The following is a 22,751-nucleotide window of genomic DNA, read 5'->3' as shown; positions in this document are numbered from 1 at the left end:
CTTGGAATAGGTTTGTAGAAACCAGAGAAGGTGAGCGTAGGTATGAATGAGATACTGGCACTGCCCCATGGGATCTGGTCTTGGGGGCTCTGGACTGGTGGTCAGGAAGGAATTTATATGGTCAAGGAACCCTGATGTTTCTTGTTGGGCCTTGTCTTTCCTGCTCTTTGTGCTATGGAAGGTGGCCAGGGTCCAGGTTCTTTAGGGCATTTTACCTAAATAATTTGCCTTCTGTGGCAAGGGTTTAGGATTCTGATAATAATCTTTGTTATTTCCTGTTTTATTCCTGTGGATCATTGTGATGCTTGGAGCATTTGGATGTTTTTTCTTGTGTTAAAGGTCTTGGGATTTGTTTCGTGGCTCAAAATGCCATGACCATGGGGAAAAAGGGGACATACAGTGGATATACACAGTAGTGTTTGAGGCTAGAAGCTTGCTACACTATTATATGCAACTAAAATTGATGATCTATGTATCTCCTTTCCATTTTTTTGCTGAGGAACGGTTCATTTTGTGGGAGTTCTTCTGGGAGAATATTTTTAGGAATGAAGTGAGTATGGAAGAGTGAACAACAAAGAGACTGAGGAACTGGAAAGTGTCAAACATACATTGGAGCAGCATGTCCCCCATGTTGGAAAGGAGCTAGAGGGTCTCGAATGAGGCTTGTGAGGCACTAGCATTTCATAGACCCAAGACCACATAGAAATGCCTGACTGAGCTATTTTTAATAAACACCTAGGGGAAAAAGTTATACTGGGAGATACACAAAACAAGGGAGTCAATTGGCGTATCAAATCTGTAGAGTAGTTTACCAAACTGAATGGTTAACTATCAGAGAACAAAGGTTCCTGTGACACAGACATTGACATTGGACGTAAGAAAGAAATATTAGCGATGACAACTGCCCCAGAAGTTGCCAGATAGACTCAGCTTTTTTTTACCTCACTGGTTGTGTAATAAAGCAATTTTAGATTTTTGAGCTGCTGGTGCAAGCAGCTGAAGATTTTTCTCTGAAGCATCTTATTCTGGAACTGCTTCAATGATAACGAGATGGGTTGGACAGCATGACCTATTGCAGTGATTCTTATATTTTACTATTATTCTTCTGCAAGTGTAAGAAAATATTACTTTCTCAGTCTCCACAATGTGTTTGTGGTAAGATTAATCATCAGCCCCACCACTGAATAATTCACTACTGGTTTTGTGCAGTGACTACGCATAGGTTTTGGAAAGTACCAGCCAAACTCCTCAATTTTGTGTCTCAAAATCTTTAAAGGCCACCATATGTCCGGAAGACAGATAGGCAGTAGGTGTCATTCTGGAGTGTGTCCAATGGAACCACTGCAGATCTGCATTGGTGGAATGACACTGCTGATTTAAATGCTGGAAAGCAATGTAGGTTATTGGAACTGTAGCATAACGTGGCACTTTCAATACAGATAAATACCTCTTCTAGTTGAAAAAAAAAGTCTTTGTTTTGCTGGCTGTAAAATGGATGGGTTAACTGGAGAGTGGTCTGTGAGATGTGCAAGTAATTCTTTGTCAGTTTGTCTCCTCCAGATGGAGGACACAGGAGAGCATGCAAGGAAAACCAGTGTGTCTAATCAGGAGTGGACGCAACTGATACAGAAATGGTCTGTTTCGGTGTCAGTTGGCTGTCAGCTCTTGAGCTCCACTTCATGGTGCTAATAGGAAAGTTGGATGGGGATTATAGCCTGCAGAATCCCCGTATTCACCTTTGTGTATAGCATGAAAATAATTTGTTGGTATTGGCACTGGGTACAACTGGGACAGACATCAACTTGCAAAGATTATCAATAACAAATCAAATTTGTCCAAGAGCTGAAAAAACAATGTTAAACTACCCGGGGTTCATGTTTACCCCGAGTTACAGCTGTCAGCAGCAGGGCTTTTTGCTCTTTTGAGTGGGGCTGTAGCATGGCAAATCGCTCCTTCCTCACAGTTCAGCAGCGTCATCGTGCCGTCTTCCAGGCAGCATTTGCATCAGCTCTGTGAGGCACAGTCTGGCATCTGCTTGGCCTTTCAATAGTTGGCTTTTCAATAACCATTATAAAATGTGGTCTAGTGTAAAGATATTTCTCTTAAAGTGGTTTGGCAGCATTCCCAGTGATCCCACAGGGAAGAGCAGCTAGGACTTGTTCTCCAGCTCTGAGCCAGCTGTCCATGGGCTGACCAGAGGTGTAGCTGTGTGTACTTTGGCTCTGCACCACAACCAGCGAGTGAAGGCATGGACTAAACTGTCCTTGGCTGCCTGCAAGCCTGTGGTGTAGAGCCGCAGAATTTGACGTGCAGGACCAGGAGCTCAAGAGTGGAAGATATTAGGAAAAGGTTCTTCACCCAGAGGGTGGTGGACACTGGAACAGGCTCCCCAGGGAGGTGTCACGGCCCCAACCTGACAGTGTTCAAGAAGAGACTGGACAACACCCTCAGACACACGGTGTGAACTGTGGGGTTGTCATACGCAAGGACAGAAGTTGGACTCGATGATCCTTGTGGGTCCCTTCCAAGTCAGGACATTCTATGATTCTATGATTCTGTGAGTGCTAGAAGTAAGTGTAAGTGTGGTGATGGCTGGATGAAGATGGAGGAATGTAATACATGTACTTTGCTAGGTAGATGCTCCATCGCAGTAGAGCCATCTCCCTTGCAGACTGTGGGAATAAACACAGGGGAGAGCAATCACACGCTAGCTAATTTTAGATGCATTCAACAGAGACATCTACATTTGAGCTCACCATCCTAGGGTCTTTTTACAGGTGGAAAGAAGTGAACGTGGTGTCTCTCATCTGAAGACCAAAAAAAAAAAAAGTCCCATTTCTGTCTGTGAGGTACAGACAAAACCTGTGGTGATAAAAACACACTTTTTGTAAACAGACTCTTAGTCAAATGAGAGAGGGAGAGGTGAAGTAGGTGACAAAGAAAGGGAGTACTGAAGGGCTAGTTCAGAAATTGGCTTGAGATGCTTTGTGTTCCTGTGACTTGTCAGATGATGGGCTCTGACATACGATCTGGATCATATGCAGATTTTACCTGAGTCTCCCCTATTTCAGGCATGTGATATCTGTGGGGAAATCCTGTATCTCATGCTCTCACCTAGTTCTCCTGAGCACTGAGCTGAGTTTTCTGACTGAAGCAGCTGATACATGTCAGCACAGTTCCCCCGTGCAAGGGCGGTCAGCAACACCTTCTTGGTCCTGTAAAGCCAGAGCAAGCAAATGGCCTTGGTGTCCCATGTGAGATCTCATGGGCATTCAGTAGCCCCATCCTGGGGCTCTTCACGCCCTTTTGCTGGTCAGCTGCCACTGACCCACCATGGCTGTTGAAGTATGATGAAAGAATTTAATGCCTTTTCCAGAAACGTGAGGAGGGCAGTCTTTGGGAAAATGTAGTTTAAAACATCAAAAAAAGTTAAAAACTTTAAAATTAACACAGTCTTTTTCTCCCTAGTTGGAACTGATACGCAAATGCAAACCATAGGCTGATTGTCATAGTCTCCCGCTGTCTGGAAACAGAAGATCTCTCTTTCCTTTAGGGCCCTATTATTTTCTTCAAGGAGTTTATTGAGCCTCATTTCAATTTAAGTATACAATAGGTATTTACTGACTACGATAAGCAGATAATGTGAAATGTGCATTAAGTCTTAAAAAGAAAAACCGTCATTATTTTAAAACAAATCACAAGACATCCTTCAATCACCTAAAGAAAAGTAGCATAAGGAAAGACATACAGACATTCGGCAGTGGGGAAGAAGATGGGATTTAAAAAAAAAATGTACTTCCAAAACCAATTAATACTTTTTGTCTGGTCTATCAAGAAGGGTGATCATGGTGATCATTGAGGTTCATAGACAGGAAAGGTTAATGAGGTTGAGGGTTAGATGAATGTAAATAACTACAGGTGCAAGGGACACAAAACACTATGAATTTACAATATCAAAGTCAAGCCAGACCCATCCGATAGCTTTCTGTGTAACTGATTATCTAGAAAAAGAAAATATGATAAACCTAATCAATCCGTATTTTCAGTAGGACATGCGAAATGGTGGCATGTGGAAAATTACTGTTTCAATTCAGGAGGAAAGGAATTTTCAGTAGTAGCTAGGAAATTGCTAAAGCAAATATCACAGTAAGTTGCACTGAAACTAGAAGCATCAGGCTCAAGGACAGTAACTAGCTGAACTTTTAAATGTATTTTAACTCCCGTGCTTTGGCACAGACTACGACTGTGCTTATTAGAGCATGAGCTAAACTTGAGGAAACAATGCCAATGCAAAGGGTAATCAGGAAAATAAAGAGATGAACAGAAAAACTCAAAAATTTTTTTCCAGAAGATGTGAACTTGCTGATCACAGCATGACCATCAGATGCCAATATAATCCAGCTGTGACAAAGATGCATTTGTTTCTAGTCTGTATCAGGTGATGTTTCCAGCAGAGATGAGGAATTACCTTCCTAGAACAGGGCTTATTTACCTGAGTAGGAACACTGCGAGAGGATATACTTGCTGTCTATAAATAGATCAATGATAGAAACAAGTGAAGGAAAATACTAAGTCTAGGGAAAGTTTTGATGCAAGAACCAAAGTGTTTAGACTGAATATGAACAAAATTAACCTGAAAATCAGGAAAAAAAGGAAACCATTTGTGAAGTGTGATTCTGTAGTAGTCTTCCAGAGAGGATAGTATGAACAGAATACCTAGCCAATGTTAAAGTGAATCTGGATCAGATTATAAATAGGAATGTGTCATATATATGCCCATAGCAGTAGGGGCTTGACCCTGATGCCCTTGAAGCTCTTCTTAATTTTATGATCCAGTTTTCCTAATCCCTGTCAGATAGTAGACATGGGATCAGAAAGATGTTAATGACTTTTTTCAGCAAGGTATTTTTTTTGTATTTCTGTAAAAATTCTCTGAAGTCAGAATTCTTCTTGCACAGTAATATGACTCATCACCACATTCTGGAATATTGTATCATTTAACAACGCATTTCCAGTACCTCAGAATGTTTCATACTTTTATGTGAAATCCTTTGTTGGGTCCACAATGAAAACATAGCAGTTGATTAGTCATCATGATATAGGAAATTAGGGAGATTCACAATTAGTAGGACTAACTTCTGGTCTACAGCAGATCAGGCTTGTGGAAGGACTCTGCTTTCATTCTCATTTTTCTCCTGCAGCGCAGAGTCATCCCTGAAAGGAGAGATTATGGAGGCAGCACTCTCAGAATAGCAATAGACTTCTCTTACTTTATATATATCTATTAAGTATATTTAATTAAACTGTTCAACTATATACTTTAAATTGGGAAAGACCAATTAAAAACTTAAAAGGTGTGGTTTATCTCACTTTTTGTGTTTGTATTGTACATATGTCTGAAGTAGTTAGATTATGCTCCCTGTTTGCTCAGTGGAAAGACTTTTAAGGCATGATAAATCTGACCAATTTTACCCATCTACATTAGGGTAAGATAAATTGCAATCTAGAGTTTCCCAGACCCTAATAGTCTTGAATGATTTTATGTTTAAAAAATATGTGCGTAAAATCCCTACTGTTTTCTTCAGTATTTATTTCCAACATCTCTACTTTCTTGTGTCTCACTAGTATGAGAAAAGTGGGTTTTGATTACTATAAATGGAGCCTTTTTTCCCAAGTGCTCATTTCTACAGAGGTTTTTTTCTTCCCAGTAAGATAATAAGAACTTGCATCTTAGCATCTTAGCTCTTCTGTGAGACCATTCGTGTATAAAGGAGCCTCCAGTGAAAATCAAAGTTCAGTTAATGCAATGCAATCTCTTCTGCTTCCTTCCCTCCTGCCTTCCTTCCTCCCTGCCTCCATCTCAGCAAAAGGCCTGCCTCTTCAAGCCCTTCACAGCCTGAGACAGGCCAACAATTTGCTTTTCTTTGGTGTTTGGGCAACTAGTTAATTATTGAACCGCCAGCTGCTCTGCTTCCTGTAGCATCATTGACTGAACCAGGATTCCATGTAAGCTGTGTAATCAGTGAATTTCTTAATATCTGAAGCATCACCCTGATTTAATGTATCCCGTCTTAAATTTTTCATTTTTCAATATCCTTTTACTGCATACTGGTTGAAGGTTGTGTTGGCATAGCTGTGGCTAATGAAAACCTTTTTCTCTAGCACAAACATGTCTGGGCAGCTCTCACTACCTTATGCACCATATGGGATTTCTCAAAATGAAAGATTATTTTCCTGTTTGATTTGATAAAAAATACAAAGCTTTTCATGCTTTTGTAGTGTTAGGCTGTTTAAGCATGCATCTACAATAGCATTACAGTACAAATCAGGAGTGTGTGTGCAATGTGAATCTCCAAATTGCCTCTATTTGCTGTACTGTGTTTTGTAGCCTGAAGTGGTTTTGGAGTACCCAGCTGGGTTGTTTTTGGATGAAGGTGACCTGGAAACTGCTCTGCAGGAGCACACCTATTGTAATCCAGCTGCTCGTCAGATTCTGGTCCATGGGTTGTTGTAGATAGTGAGTCCTTAGCTCTACTGTTTGCTAAAGTAGATGTAGGTACTATGGCTCGAAATTATTATGACTGGCTACATATTGTATTAGGCACAGGGGTACACTTAATCTCAAGCCCAGAATATATGTAAGCCATCTAGCTGCTTACATGAGTTTGTACTGGTCTAAAAATCAAATCCAATATTTAAAAAAAAGAATCAGTCACTGGATGTACTGCTCTTCCTGTCCTCCTGCATTTAAGCTTGAGATGTCTCTGATCAGTCTGTTGTCTAGGAGTGGGGCTTTAACAAATACTGAGCTAGTTTACAAAGGCCTCTGTGGCTCTGAGAGCATTTTGATGGGCGTCTTCATGGAAATCTGTCGTAAGTTTTTGCTATATCTGTATAGCTCTTCGGTCAATTACTTAGAAATGAGGCATCTCTCCAAACTCTTTACTTTGAACTGCCTTCTGTTAAAACAGGCACTATTTAAAATGGTAGGCATCTGTCTCACTGTTAGATATTGACCTAATCACTGTAATTGTATGTGGCCTCCTGACAACTGCTGTCCTCATGATAATGGTGAAGCAGATCAACTTTACTTTCTGGCATATCTATAGCTCGACATAGGAGGATGAAATGATGCTGTTACACAAAGTATGTGAACTCGCTTTTCTGTTGTTCTGGTACATTTTGATCTTAGAACTGGGATTTCTCCCAGAATAAGATTTCTTTAAATTATTGAAAACATCATTGTACTTTGATACTGGATATTTACATATTACAGTGTACTGGCAGAACTTCCAAAGACATGGTTATACAGAAGCAAAAGCCAATCCCAGAAAAAATGCTTAAGGAGTGTATCTGAAGCTGTGAGTTGACTACTTTTTTAAGGTTTTAATTTGTCCTTTTGTTTCTGTATCTATATTTAAAATGGCCACGTAAAATATTACATTTTTTAGCCATATCTGGAATCAGTAGGAAAAAGAAAAGGTGGATATACAGGCATTTCATTTTTTATATTCATAGTCCAACGATGACTCTCATTCATGTATACAAATGTCTTTGCATCACTGACTTTATATTTTGTTCTAGAGCAATTTGAAGTTTAGTGTTGCACTTTGAAATAGTCCATAAAAGATGACTTCTGTCAGTTTCCCCTTGTGCCAGTTCCTTCAACTCAGCAGTATTAGCCACAGTAAAAATTATCTGTTGTACGTTTCTTATGTAAAGAAAGCCCAATATCAGAGTTACTGTCTCTTCTTCAGGAGACAGCTATTTTCTTTCCAAAAGAGAATATTAACAGAAAACTGGAAAAGAGCTGGTTAATGAAACCTGGAACATACTAAGTTGTTATTTTAAAAAACCAGATGCTAGAGTACAGTCTAAATCTAACTGTGCTAAGTATGTTTAAAATTTGTCCAATTGACACAATATTTATGAATATCTCAGTCTGTTAATATGATGTTAATTCTGATCAGAAAGTGTCTAGTACTATGGTGGTGAGAGCACAGAAGCTGAAGCAAGGATTGCTTGAAAAAAGAGTAGTTAGTTGGCATTTGCAACTGTGCGTGTTAACCAACACATGCCTTTTTCTATGGGGCTTAGACTACACAACTACCCTGATAACACTCTTCCTTCTCTTTTGCTGTTTCCCTTTTTTTTTTTTTGAGTTTTTCTGTTTATTTCTCTAAGAATTGGATAAAACGTACTTTAGGTCTTTTGCTGTGCTTTCTTTTCTTGATTGTTCAGGCTTAGATTGCAGTATATTGCTGTAGTAAACCCCCCTATTCTATATTGCATCATATAAAAATACAGGATATACTTTCAAAAAGAAAACTGTAGCTGGTATTTTTATATCAACTTTATTAACATTTATCTTCTAAGTGACTACGTTAAAACATTCATTCAATATTATGTCAACTAAACTAGTTGGATTCCTTGTATACAAACAGGTGAAACCCAGCTTAATTTCTACAGGTAACCAAAAATATGAAGATTGTGTTTATAAAGTAAGAACTAGATATTTAATTTTAAATCCTTTTTGTTTGTTGCAGTTTTCTGTTCTACAAGATTCCAATTTAAAAGCTCAAATGGTGCTTTTTATTACGTTTGCAGACTACAGGAATAAAGGAGGAAAACTTTTATTTGTACGCTTTTGAGTTAATACTCATCTCTGTAGTAGAGCAAATTTATATTTACCATTAAACATGCATTTAGAAACAGACATAAAGGGACTTATTCATACCTCAGAAGTGTGTTTTCATGCTTTCAGCACACTTTGGATGAGGTTCTACATGTATTTCCCAAATCAAAGGAGATATAAAATGAATCCAGCTTAATCTGTGGCTGAGGTATAGCTAAAAGCTCTTAGAAAAGACTCGATAAATACACATAAATCAACCTTACTCCTGAAGAAATGCAAAGATTCAAAATTTTTTCCACCATAAAACTGAATGCCACATTTTGTCCCTCCATCTCTTGGCTGAAGTCATCAGTCTGTTGAGTCTTTAAAAATGTGGTACCCCAAGAGTTTCTCTTCCCCCAATGAATCTTGTTTCCTCCATGTTTTCCTGCACTGGAATTTCTCTCTCCTCTTCTGGGTTCTGATTTGAACAGCTGCACTTTATCTTATCTTCTTGGTGGCTGCTGAGGAGTCTAATGATTCCTCAAAATAAAGGTGTCTGACCAAAGTCTGCCTCCTCCAGTGACTGTCCCCACTGATGAGATGTGCCTTTGCTGAGGAATGGGTCTTAATTCCTCCTACAGCTTCCCAGATCTTCCTTTCATAGCCTGACATCATGGAAGCAATAACATTAAGGAAGAATTACAGCTGGTAATAGCCATCATATTAATTAAAAATTGTCAGTTAGCCTTACAGTTTCCTGTGCTGTTGCAAAGATGGGCAGACAACTAAGGCATCAAGACCACTAGGTTGTAAGTTATTCAGTTCTACTTGCCTTGTCCATCTACATGGTCCCATGATTCACTGTGTCAGCCTTTCGAGAGTTATTGCTGGTGTAAGACTTCTGGAGTGAAAAAGTCTTGCTTAGCTCCTCTTGCATTCCCTAAATCTTCCCAGGATTTTAGTAGCCTTATACACTGTTCCACAGTATACGTCCTTCTCAGAGTCATAACTTCATGCAAGTGTGAGGCTGCCTACCTCTTTAGAAGCCACTAGAGCTAATAAGGTTGCACACATAGACAAACAGGTACCATTTGAGAAGCTGGAGTATCCTGCCTTGCCTTCTGCTGCTAGTCCAAAAGACTCAGGTTTCCCACAGGTCTTGTATCTGCCCATGCAGATGTTTTGATAGCCCAGAACATTGCAAGTGGTACTAGATGCCTCTGTTTAAGCAACTACATCTTAGGTCTCAAGTGGACATTAACACTTCTGACATCTAATGTGATGCGTCAGGATCCGGAGCTGCTTTCTGCTCTCTAGGAGCGGGATTCAGTTGCTTGAGCTTACACATCTGCTGCCATTCATGTTGTGGAATGCCCATGCCATCTGCACTGGCTCACAGGTTTGACACAAGATACACAGATGACCCACACTCTTCTGTAGTACCAGGTCTAGGTTATGCAGGATGTCTCTCAGACCTAAGCTGGAATTAGTGTTGGGATTCAGTTGCCACTGGGCTATAATCTCTTTTTTCAGTAGTCTGCAAACTGAGCAGTTACTCTTGAATCTAGCAAAGATATTGTGAATCTTCCTACAGTTTCTATGGATCAGGACTAAGCCATGGTTCTTTTTGGAGCTGTTAGCTCTTTCTTGCCTGGCCCAGCCTTCTGATAAGGTGTGTAGGTCTGAGGGTAGTCCATAGTTCTTTCTGCCAGGGTACAGCTATTCCTCAACTTGCTCAGTACTTAATATTCTTCTGTTTCGTGCAAATTATGAAATACATAAATGTAAGTAGGATTACAGCTACAGGATGTAGAGCCAAGTTCAAAATTCCTGAAGCTGAATGGGACCACACAAGAGGGATTCCCACCAACAATGACACCCTGCCTTCTCTATTGCAGTTCTTGGTGAGAAATTTGTTTGCTATTGCAGTGCACCGTAATAATTGCTTTTGTGGCTTGTTTTACAACCGGACTTCAGATGTTACAGTTGAATGATTTTTTATCCGCAACAATCATGCAAAAGCTACTCCGAAAGTTACTGGATTAAAGTTTATTTAGTATACAGTTTCAGTGATTTTTGCAACTTGAGCATTACTTGTAAAGGTGTATAACTGGAATCACATCCTCCAGCCATTTCTGTTACATGTGCACAAAGTGGAGCATTTCAGGCAGGTTATACAAAATGAGATAGTTTGTAGTGATTGCTTTATATTGGGTATGCATGCAAACAGCTGGATCTCACATAAACAGTTGCAGACTGATTAGAAAAAGAAGGAAGAATTCCATATGCACATCTAGTCAAATTGTAATCTCAACAGTTGTCTGAAGATTGAAAACTGGTACCTTCACATATGTATTGCTTTTTTGCATCCATCTAGAGGGCTGGCTGGAACTTTCCATCTTATTCCATAGTGCATTGTTATTGATGCATATCTCTAATCTCAGAATGATTAAGTTTAATAGCCAAGGTATAGCTGAGTAAACTCAGGTTATCATAGAAGTGACTGAGCTAGACTTGAGCATGAAGAACCCAAATGTTTGGTTTAAAAAAAAAAAAATAGAGATCACCTCAAGTAAGTCACCTTCATTTTGGGTTGCATTTGCTGTTATAGCACAGAGCTCTGATACAATAATTTTGTTTTGAACTCGCTTAATGATGCTCAGGACACACACAAGTCTTGTTTCATGCCATTGTCTACCTGATCGCCTGAAGTTTTTGCAGTCGTTAAACAATGTTGCTTACTTTAGATCATTATTTTTGTTTGATCCTCATTCATTTGGGGTTGCTGTGTTGAATGATCTCTGACAGCTTGTAATATATTGTTTGCATATACATTAACTGAATTTATAATTCCTGTGCCGACTATGTAGGACCAAACACCTCCATATTACTCATGGGTACCCTCCACTGGTGGAGATTTCTTAGAATTCCTTCTTTGCTGTTGCTGCCCAGTGGCTCTTGTTTCTAACAGAGGAGCTCACAATGGGAAGAGTTATCCACCAGCACATTCATCCAGAAATACCTTCTGGAGCCATTTGGGGGGTAGCACCTGGTGAAACCACCACTGTCGTGGTGTTCTCGTACCTGCAACTGTCATTGCCTTGGAGTGATGTACCTGGGCACTGCAGTGGTTACTGTTTCATTGCGAGATTGATAAGGGACCTGTCAATTTAAATGTGCAACCATGGAGCTATTGTCTTTGGGTGCTGAAAAGGGAGAGGAGTCTAGTTTATGTAGTAGTAATGTTTACCACAGTTCACATTAAATAATTCTGTACAGATTGTTTAATGTCTTCTCCCAGAGAGGGCTTCATTCCTGTTGTTCTAACCTCTTTGAAGTGAGTTTCCTTGTGAACAAATTGGATGAGATCCTCATGGTATTCTCTGGGAACCACATATTGTAATTGTTCCTCTGCCAAGCCCACACTGCTCTATTGATACTCTTAAATATGTTGAGCTTGGTAATAATGCCTTTCACTCACTCTGTAATTTCTGGGTCACCGTGACAAGTCTCCCAGGAGCACCACATGCTCCTTTTCATACAGAGTGAACTGACTGACATTCCTTGGTTTTGTGATATAGCATGGACTCTACTGCTTCTGTAGGGGTAACAAAGTGCAAACAAGGTGGCCGTTGCTGGAACAGCATCCCCAGTCTGGGTACCTATGCCATTCTCTTTTGAATGCTGAAGAGGTCAAGTTTTGTCCTGGTTTCCACTCCCATTGCTACATCTTCTTTAACAACTTGGTTAGAAGCTTAATCATATCTGTAAACATGGATATAAAATCCTGGGAGCAAATAAACAGGAGAGATCTGAGCTCATGCAGACATGTAGAGCAAGGAGCTTCCTATTAATTTTGCTCACTGTTGATAAGGTTATCATCATCGTATTTTACTTTTTACTATTTGACCTGTTCATCAATTCACTTAGAATTGTGCTCCCAAAGTTATGGCTTATGCTTGTTTCATTAACTCTTTCAGCTCCGTTTGAGTCTGGCTGTGGGTTAATACATCATCTGTTCGTGAAATTACATGGATTTGATCAGCCTCTGGTAATTTTTCCCATGTTTGTATGACATTAATATTGCAAAACTTGGGAGCACAGTGAAATCCCTGGGTGGTGAGTGCATGTAAAGCGGTATTGCTGCCCCGTAAATGTAGGAGGAAATTCTTCCCAGCCTTGCCCTGATAACAAGATCACAAAGACAGCATATGCTAAATCTGTTATGCCAAACCAGCATTTTTGCTACAACAGGTGTGGTTTATGGTGCAACAGCATTAATTGCTCAAAAATCAACCGTTAGTCTGTAAATCCTGCTGTCTGTTTTTATGATAGGCCAGATTGGAGCATCAGAAATGCCTGAATTTGTGCAATTATTTGTTGCTCCTATAAGCTTTTCTCTGTGGTTTGGGGATATTTTCACTGCTTCTGTGGCTGATAGTCAGGACTCATAAATACTTTGGCATGAATGCTCCTGCAATCTAATTTCTTCTGGGACCACAGTTGGGGAAAAACCGCTACCCATTTATCTCTAGGTCACTTAAGAATTTCTGGGGTTTCTGAGTTAATCATTAACACCACAGCACAGATCTTCTACTCTGGGTGCTTTAAATGCAGGGATTAGGGGTATTGAGTAACCTGGATTCTTCATTCTGTCATTTCCACCCAAAATTATAGATTGTCTTTAACATCTTCGCAAGCTGCATTGTTAATTTAGGTAGTTAGATTAGGCCCAGCATTTTTGTTACTTCCTTGTCCATCTGGCACACATATTGATGATGGGCTTTAGTTTTATTTGTGTTTACCTCTCTCTCTCGTTAAGAAAATTTTTCTTCCTAACACAGTGTTTTAATTATATGGAATCAGGCTTTTTTGCTTGTTTAGCTTCTGTCAGCAGCTCTGACACTTTCCAAAGCAATTCTTTGCATGTGCTTCCACAATTTTTCCCTTGTAGCAGGTTACTGTCCTTTCTGTGTGCCCACTAAACCATCAGAAATACATTCTCCCTGTGAAACACATGGGATAGGAAACATGGGTCAGCATTGTGCAGAACAAGTATTTCTAAGTGGTAAATTGAGGGGGTGATTATGCACAGATGGGTTTTTACTTCCCTCTATGCATCTACCAGAAAACCAGATGATGCATCAAACACAGAAAAATGCTTGGCATTAGTCACCTCTTCCAGAATTTTTCCCGTTAAAGGTACTGGAAATGTCCCCCTTTTATATATTAATTTACGTCTTTTGATTGTATATATAAACAATTTTTTTTTATATACTGGTGTCATTAAGAGTGTGTATGTAACTGTGATTGTCCTCCTCACTGTATGACTTTTGAGAGCAACAGGTTTATCTGCCTTCTCTTGCAGCTTCTGCCTTAGCGCAGGGGAGAGCTGTGAGTTCAGGGGCTTTTGAAGCTCTGTTCTGCAGTTTGAGATCCTCCTGCAGGCCGTCTGCAACTGTGTCCTCAGTTGTTTTGTTTCCTTCTCTATCCAGTCTGTACAAACCTTGACGAGACCAAAGGTTTGGAGCCATAATGGATTCCTTCTCCTTATCAGTACTATTATAAATATTGTCTTTTCCAGTTTTTAGCATTCATTTAATCTCAGTGCTCAGACTGGGCATTATTTTATTGTTTTTTTTGTATTTTACATATTTATGTGATATATCAGTTTTATGTGAGTTTTATGAGAGTTTTGTATGCTTTTTTTTCCCCTCATCACTATTTCTAGCACCATGTTACTTCTTTCCAACCAGAGTTTGACTTGAAATCCATTAATGTTCCTTTTGCTTTTTGGACTTATAATGCATTCAGTTGCCACAACCTTTATGACTGTTCCCATTAAGGATTCCTCCAAATTCATGGTGCTTTTTTCATCCTCCTTGTTCAGTACATTTGTCTGACAATTATCAGCTCTTGCAAAGTGGTGTCATTGTCTTGGTTTGTGCTGTTTACTACAGCTTGTGCATTTCTGTGCACTTGCTTTTGTAAATTGCAACTAAGTTCTCCATGTCTTTTTCCCTTGTATCTTTTTTGTTGGTATTTTGCGTACTTGAATATGTCAGCATGATTGGAGCCTGGCCTGTCCTCCAAGAGGTTCATGCCCTGGTAGAGAGTTTTGCAGGTCAGTCTCAGTTCTGGAGATTTTATATGTTTGTATAGAATCATAGAATCGTAGCTCCAGCATGCCCAAACCAATTTCAATAGCAATGATTATGTCTTGGTCTTCCCCTAAATACTGCCTGGGTGTTGTGTCCCAGATTTCCAATCAGTCAAGTCTTTTATCAGGGACTATTTTAGCTCCCTTCAGTACTGCAAGATTGTCTCTCAGCTTTAAATCACTCAAACTGCTCTGTACTTTTATCTTCTTTTTGTACTCTGTTTAAGAATCTCTCATATCTTTAATATTCACATGGGTCACAACATTCCTTGAACTATTTTAGTGCAGTTCTGTAATTAATCTTTTCTGTCAGAGGTAGTGGAAAATGATTAAACACATCAAGTGTCTCAGAAGCACTTGTTGTGAGAAATAAAGCTATTTTTATCTCATCTCTCATTGCTTCTCAAAGTCAAATGCGGCTTAATTCTTTCACAGATGACCTTTATATTTTCAGAGACCATTACGTCTTGGGAGACTTCGAACTGCTTTGCCAGCCCATTCGTCTCTTGGTGCTTTGGTTTATTTGGGCAGGATGTCGACTCCAGAGGTCGTGCCAACCTGCCTGGCTGCTCAGTGCGGGGGAGCAGGCGCTTTTCATCTCCCTCTCGTCTGGGTTTCAAAAACGGTTTGGACGAGTTGAAGCCTGGAAGCTTTCCCCTTTGCCGTGCGTGTGAATTGCTCAGATGCAGGAGATGACAAAAATGAGGTGAGACGGGTTCCCCCGCGAAGGTGTTCGCCTGTGTTTGCACAGGCTCTGATGGTGACAGGGGATTTGCAGAGCGCGCTGCCCGTTCCTGCTGCTGCCGCACAGGGCACCTGCCCGGCAAGTGGCCTTTCGAGACAGGGTGAGTCTGAGCGAGGCTTCACGCAGGGCTTGTGCCATAACCTCTAGGGCCTTCTGTACTTCAAAGGAGAGGTTTCCTATAGCAGTTACCTGATACGGTAAGATCAGGGGGTTTTGGTTTTCTTTTGTCACATCACGGTCACTTTATGTCTCTCCCTTGCGTATCTATGTGTGATAATGTTCACTTATGCTTATATGTACAGTATGTGAAAGTACAAGCCTTCTCAGACTTTCATCTGCTATAACATTCAAAATCAAAGTGTAAAAATAACTCTTATCTGCTTACTTATCTTTTTTCTTTTTTTTTTTTTTTTGTTCCTTCTAATATTTTTGTAGTACCTGCAATGCATCTTGATACCTGAGGCTTAGCTTCATGCTTACAGGTTGCATTCTTATTCTCATGCTAGCAAAGCTCCTTTATTTTGCCCGTGGTGGGGAGAAATGCTGTTTTTTTATGTAGCTGCTGTGCCTTCAAACAAGTATTTAATGACATCTTTGGAGGTTTTCTGTAGAGGTGAGTATTGTGCCAAGCAGAGGCATTGTTCTGGAGCTAACACACTGCTCTACAACTTACGGTGCCTGGTTTAATTTTTCTTCTACGCATGTCATAATATCTCTGTTCCCAATTCCTAAAATAGGAATGGTGTTGCTTCCTGCCTTATGTATGGCAGGCATAAAGCCATTCATGTTCACGAGGCATAAACATGTTATGGTGACCAGCACAGTGTGAAAAACAGTGACTCAATTGTACTGAGAAAGAAATCAGGACAAAACAGTGTAGTTAGGTGTGTGATCAATACTTAAAGCTATAATTGTAGGAAATTTTACATTAAGTGGTTATAGACTGAAGCATGTTCACCTGTCATTCTGTGTACCATTTACAATTCTAATTCTTGTCCCAGGTGATTGAAATTGGTCAAAAATAACAAATTTATTGAATTGATCATCTGTGGTATTGTTGACCAACAGACTCTAAAAGAGAAAACTGGAAAAATTCATATTTTGGAAGGAATTATAGAGGAAAAAATGCAGTTATTAAATGACTAATTTATTATCTATAGCAAAGTCCTGTACTGTATACATTAAGGTATTATATTACCAGTTTGGAAATATGGGAAGACCAGTAGCAATTTCTAAATAGCTGAATCTGTTACTCAGTGTTAAGAACATAATTAGCTTGTGAAAGAGAATGTTTGCCCAGAGATTCTGTGAGTAAAACCTACTTGACTTTGGATCTAAGGGTGAAACATTACATGAAATGTGACATCCTTTGTTGTAGCTTTTGATTTAAATACTTGCTTTTGATGATACAGGGGAAAAAACACGTATTTTCCCCTTCTTGGTACAAGGCACATTCTGACTATTCATATACTAGACTTTCCCATGTAATTCCAATAATTATATCCATTTCAGAAGAGCTTTTGATGTAGGACTGAATAATGACGTTTTTGTTGGAGGTACATTGGCCCTGTTTCTAGTAATCAAAAAGCCTTTGCACATCTTTTCCAATTAACTCTTCTCTTTTGTATTGCTAAATGAGTTTCAGTAACACTTTCCTATTCAGTTTCATTAACATGCAAATAGAGAGTTAATACAGGATAGTTCATCTGAGCGTGGAGAGCAGGTTATTTCTGCAATTTATTTGTGAAATGAATGGTATTATTATTGGTTAGGAAGACACACAACTTAAAATTGAGACAACTTGTTCTGGAGGAATGAACACGAATTATGGAATCATGATGTTCCCAATTATAATTCCTTATTTGCTCTTGTGAAGGTTATGCATCATGATAGATGTAAGTACTGTGAATTTGCAGAATGATAAATATCAGTGCCAGACACAGGAAGGTCTTAATGATCTTGGGCAGGAATTTAGAGGAACAGACAACCAAATATCTGTGTATTACTAAATTGACTTTAGCTAATGATTCTTGGACTATGTAGATCTGTCCTGCAATAGAGTAGGACATGACTGCATCAGATTGTGAAGTCTGTTTGCCTGTGTTGAATTATTTCTGCTGTCATTGCAGGAATTTGGACTAGCCCACACTATGGCATTGCAGGGAGCTTCTCTGCTTTGGAAATGTGTTTGACACTTCATCAAGGCTGAATTTTGGCATTATTGACTTCGACTCACACAGGGATCTCTGGTAGGCTGACCTAACATGAACAACATCAGAGTTTCACAAGTTGAGTATAGGTAGGGCATGGTCCAAATAGGTATATTGGGTGGGAAAGTCAGGGGAAAAAGGAAAGGGAATTATCAGCTTGAAAACAAGACAGTGCTGGAGCCTGAAACCTGAGTGAAATACAGACATAAAAATGGGCTTAGCTAAGGACAAGCTACATCCTGAGACTTTTCTTCATTTTCATGGTGATACAAAACATGATTTTGTTAGCAATGTGAGGATTTTAAGGGTAAGGTAAATGCTGTTTAAGTAGGACACCCTCAGTGCTCTGTGTGAGTAAAAGCAGTGAGGTGTAGATTGCCATGATCTTAATCGTACTTAGTTGTCAATTAAAACTAGGTACCAATAGGTAAGTCACTGAGATCAGGCAGTAAGATTTCACATAAATATAAAGAAACTGGTGGTAGGTTGGTTTCTACTTGTATTCTCTGTGTGTGATCTAGTTCCTAGACATCTGGGAGGCTTCAGTTGTCCCAGCAAAGGTACAGTGTCATTTGAGCTACCCTAGGATATTCTATACTACCTGGCTTCTATATGCTGGTCCAGAAGAGCCAGGTCTCCCATTGGGTTCTGAATCATGTCAGCCAGCCTCATTCAGGTAAAACATCTCAAAAAGGTCAAGGCACCAACATAAAATCCTACCGCTTAATCCATACAGTTAGTAGGACTTTGGCAGTGGACCTGCTCAGTGCGACCATATGGCTTCTATACTGTACTGGGGAATAACCCACTGGACTCATCTGAACATGAGGAGAAACTTCTTTACTTTGAGGGTGCCAGAGCACTGGAACAGGCTGCCCAGAGAGGTTGTGGAGTCTCCTCTGGAGACATTCAAGACCTGCCTGGACGCATTCCTGTGCAATCTACTCTAGGTGCTTTAGCAGGTGGGTTGGACTAGATGATCTCCAGAGGTCCCTTCCAACTCTAACCATTCTGTGATTCTGTGACAGAGGCCTATATCCTTCTGGACTGGCAACCAGATGCTTGTGTTCAGGCAGCTGAGAGGAGTCTGAGGTCTCCAGTGCCTACAGTGGAAGCTTGGGCACCCAGCTCACATGTGGACATTGAAATATAAGATGTCGTCAGCTCAAAATGGGTCCCACCTGAGCAGTGGGATTCCCTTGCCTGAAGATAGGTATAAGTGGAAATTATCATTTGACACATCCCGCAGTATCTCGGGTGTTTCTCTAGGGCTGAGAGATGTGACTTATGATTTGTGTGAGACATTCTGAAACTGCAGTTAGAGGCTGGAATACTCTGAATTCTCTAAAACTGCATTAGACACCTAATTTTAGGCAAATGAATTCTGTCCCAGATTTCCATAGAGACTTTCTGCTTTGTCACTGGCTTCTTCTGGCTTTACTTCTCTGTGGTTTTGAACTACTTCATTAATCTATGTTCACAGAGTCTAGGGACTTTGATGCACCATTTTCTATTTTTAGCTGTTTTTTTATGGAAATAGTGTAATTTCACTTCATGCACACTCAAGAGGACAGACATTTCAGTGGGCTTCTTCTTGCCTGCTTTCATCTTTCTGTAGAACATGTCTAAACTAAATAATAGGTTTTGTCTGTCACGGTTTCCTTGCTCTGTGGTAGAATCAAGGATACTAAAATGCTGGAAGATTTCTCTGCACTGATAGGACTAAGGAGGGCCGAGAGTTATGGGACAGGTCCTCCATGGTCCTCGAGGTGCTCTGGCAAGTGCAGATGGCAGAAGTGAAATTGTGTGTTTGAGAGTGTGCTTGGTGGTATCTTAACAGCTGAGACAGGAAATCTGGAGATGAGTCAGGTCCAACAGAAGATTAATATATGGCACCTTTATGAGGGAAAATTTGGGTGTGCAAATTTCGGTCGCGAGTGGTGCACATTCGTTCCCTATGGTATTTTTAAAATAATTTTTGAAGTGCTGGGTGTGTAGCATTTTGGTCATGGTATGTGATGTCTTTTGTTCTTCCATCAGTGTAGTGGAGCTTCAGCATGAAGTAAAATTAACTCAGCTCTCATTTTTTGACATGAGACTTTGAAGAGGTTACTATATTTAGTTTCTCACTAGCATCAAAATCGCTTGTATTAATATACACAGATGGTAGGACTGCATCACATTTATTTGAGGTGTTGATATATTTTCAATGAGAGCATGTACATTGAAGTTTGCAACTGAGGGTTTATTTAGATGCATGCACACAGGTGTGTACTGTGATTCAGAGTTTCCAAGATTGTTCTCTTTGGGTTTTGGTGACCACTCTAAGAGAACATGGGTCTGGTCTCTTCTAGAGCTGGTGTCAGACCTGCACAGATGTTTTACATACCTCATGGTGACTCAGAGGCAGCAGGTTTCTGTGTGGGGGCAGCTGAACTGAGCCTTGATTATTGATCTTACCTTTAGTTGTCCTTCACTTCCAATTGTTTTTCTCCCAGCAATGAGAATTAAAATTCTGCAAGAACAGTAGAATTCATTATTTTTCCTGGGTAATTAACAGTCTCTATGTCAAAAATGATTAATAATTTTAATTGCTTAATGTTCCTAGTAATGCTGGCAACTGGAAATCATTGTGTTTCAAAGCTTGAATGGTAAGAGTGTATGAAAAGGAAACTGTGAACTGCAGCTATCAATACATTAATGATATAAGTTGCCAACAACATACCAGCTTTCTATATGGCTTGTATTCCAGGGAGGGCTAAAAATGTGACAATTTGATTAATAATCTGTCACATATATTGATCGTGCCTGTGACTTTGTATGATAAGAATGGAGGTTCATGTCGTCACAGTGTGTATGAACAAATACTAACTGATAAGTCTTAAAATGCAAATGTAAACTGAGATAGTTGTTAGGTGGGGTTTATTCTAATGAATAGATCTCATATTTTTTTACTTTTTTATCAGTGACTTAGAAAAAAAGCATTAAATTTCTCTTAGTGTGTAGATGGCAAAAAGATGAGATGCTGATTCATAAAGCAGTCAAAATTCTTTGATAAACTAGGTGTAAAGAAAAAAAATGGTTGAGATGGTGAAGGGCTCTGGATATATAGTAGTTTAGATGATGCTCACAGTGTAATGCTATGACTGTAAAAGCAGAAATAGTGTATTAAATTGTTTCTGGTTTTACTGCTGGCAAGACTACCGCTGGCATATTATGTCCAGTTCTGCTTCTGCAGTTTAAGACAGATGATGACAAATTGGAAGAGAATCAGAGGAGATCAGTGAGAATGGTTAAAGAGCTTGAAGCTATGCCTGAAGATAATGTGAGGCTCCAGGAACTTAATCTATTTAGCTTTCAGAGGGAACATGAAGAGACTGTTTCAACTAATTCTGTAAGATCACGGGAAAGCATTTGGTAGAAAAGATCTCCTCACAGCAACAGGTAAAATTATGCCAGGACAAGTGGTTGAAATCTGAGGCTAGATGTAAATAGCAAATTTAAATAAAACAAATTAAATTGAATTAATGGAATAATTTTTCAGGAGCTGTGGTAGATTGTTTTTCATCAGACTTTTTAAAATACAGATTGGTACTTTTTCCTTTACTATGTGTTCTGGTTCAAAGAGGAATAAGTTCAAAGGTGTTTGTATTGTATTGTTTGAGAAATCTGAGCAGTTCTTAAAAACAGACCTTCCTTCTTTATATATATGTGAATCTACAGATGAAGTGATATTCCTATAATGAGAACATACTTTGAAACATATTTAGTTAAATGCATTTTCATTTTTGTAAATACTGGAAATATGTCTAAACTCAATAATAAAAGTTAATAAAGGTGTCTAGCCAGCTACCAAAACTGTGTTCACTACCTGGAATAGTTACTCATAGAAAACGGAGATGCTCTTTTCTCTGACCAACTAGTGATTTCTAGTTATATATGATATTAATATAGTATTAAAAGTTAATTTAGGAGTTGTAAACTGCTGACGAATGACTGACTGAGCCCTCAAATGCCATGTTTATGTGGTTACTACATGACACTGCATGTCATTACTCGAGACTGTGTTGCTTAAAATGGAATTTCAGGTGCATTAATTACAGTCTTTCTTTTCAACAGGCCCATGCTAAAGTCTGGCATCTCTACAATGAACATTTTCGTCCAACTCAAAGAGGAAAAGTGTCCATTGCCCTTAGCTCCCACTGGATAAAACCTCAACGTATGACTGAAAAAAACATAAAAGAATGTCAAAAATCCCTTGATTTTGTGCTCGGCTGGTTTGCTAAGCCCATATTTATTGATGGTGACTATCCAGAGAGCATGAGGAGCAACCTTTCATCTCTGTTGCCTGAATTCAGTGAAGTTGAGAAGAAGTATATCAAGGGAACAGCAGATTTCTTTGCTCTTTCATTTGGAGCTACCCTGAGTTTCCAGCTCTTGGACTCCCACATGAAATTCCAGCAGTTGGAATCAATAAGCCTGAGGCAGCTCCTTTACTGGATAAGCAGTGAATATAACAACCCCCAGATATTCATTGTGGAGAACAGCTGGTTTGTTTCTGGTAGCACCAAGAGAGATGATGCCAAATATATTTACTATCTCAAAAAGTTCATTATGGAAACTTTAAAAGGTAGGACTGAGGATGTGCTTGACAAAATCATAATGCAAAATAGCCTACAGAGACATGTTAAAGAAACAGGCTGAAAGCTAATTTTGGTGTGTAGCATTAATCTTGGCACTTGTAAAATGAGACTCTAAAGCCCTTTCCTGGGTTTGTTCTTTTCAGCTTTTGAGGATCCTTAATATCTGCAGATAGCATTTAGAGAGCTTGATGCTTCTGCCTTTGAAGTCAGTATGAAAATTTCCACTGTCTTTGATGGGAGAAAGTGCAAAACATATGAACTCTACTCTCAGTCCACTTAGGGAACTTTATTGTGTTATTTATTAATAGTTGTTTTCCATATCTTAGATGTATGAGTCCATACCATATGTACAAAATGTAAGAAGATAGAGAGTTGT

The 22,751-nt window shown here is 39.4% G+C and overlaps 1 protein-coding gene across 1 annotated transcript in view; it reads left to right on the top strand.

Moving 5' to 3' along the window:
• KL (klotho) overlaps positions 1 to 22,751 on the top strand; it is a 47,218-nt gene that overhangs the window by 11,624 nt on the left and 12,843 nt on the right. Inside the window, exon 2 of the mRNA XM_065655826.1 lies at positions 21,852 to 22,362. Within this exon, the coding sequence (XP_065511898.1) occupies positions 21,852 to 22,362 (511 nt within the window). The remainder of the gene's footprint in view (positions 1 to 21,851; positions 22,363 to 22,751) is intronic.

This window comes from Caloenas nicobarica, chromosome 1 (assembly GCF_036013445.1).
Source record: "Caloenas nicobarica isolate bCalNic1 chromosome 1, bCalNic1.hap1, whole genome shotgun sequence".
NCBI classification, from domain to species: Eukaryota; Metazoa; Chordata; class Aves; order Columbiformes; family Columbidae; genus Caloenas; species Caloenas nicobarica.
This window is presented reverse-complemented; position numbering and strand designations above follow the sequence as displayed.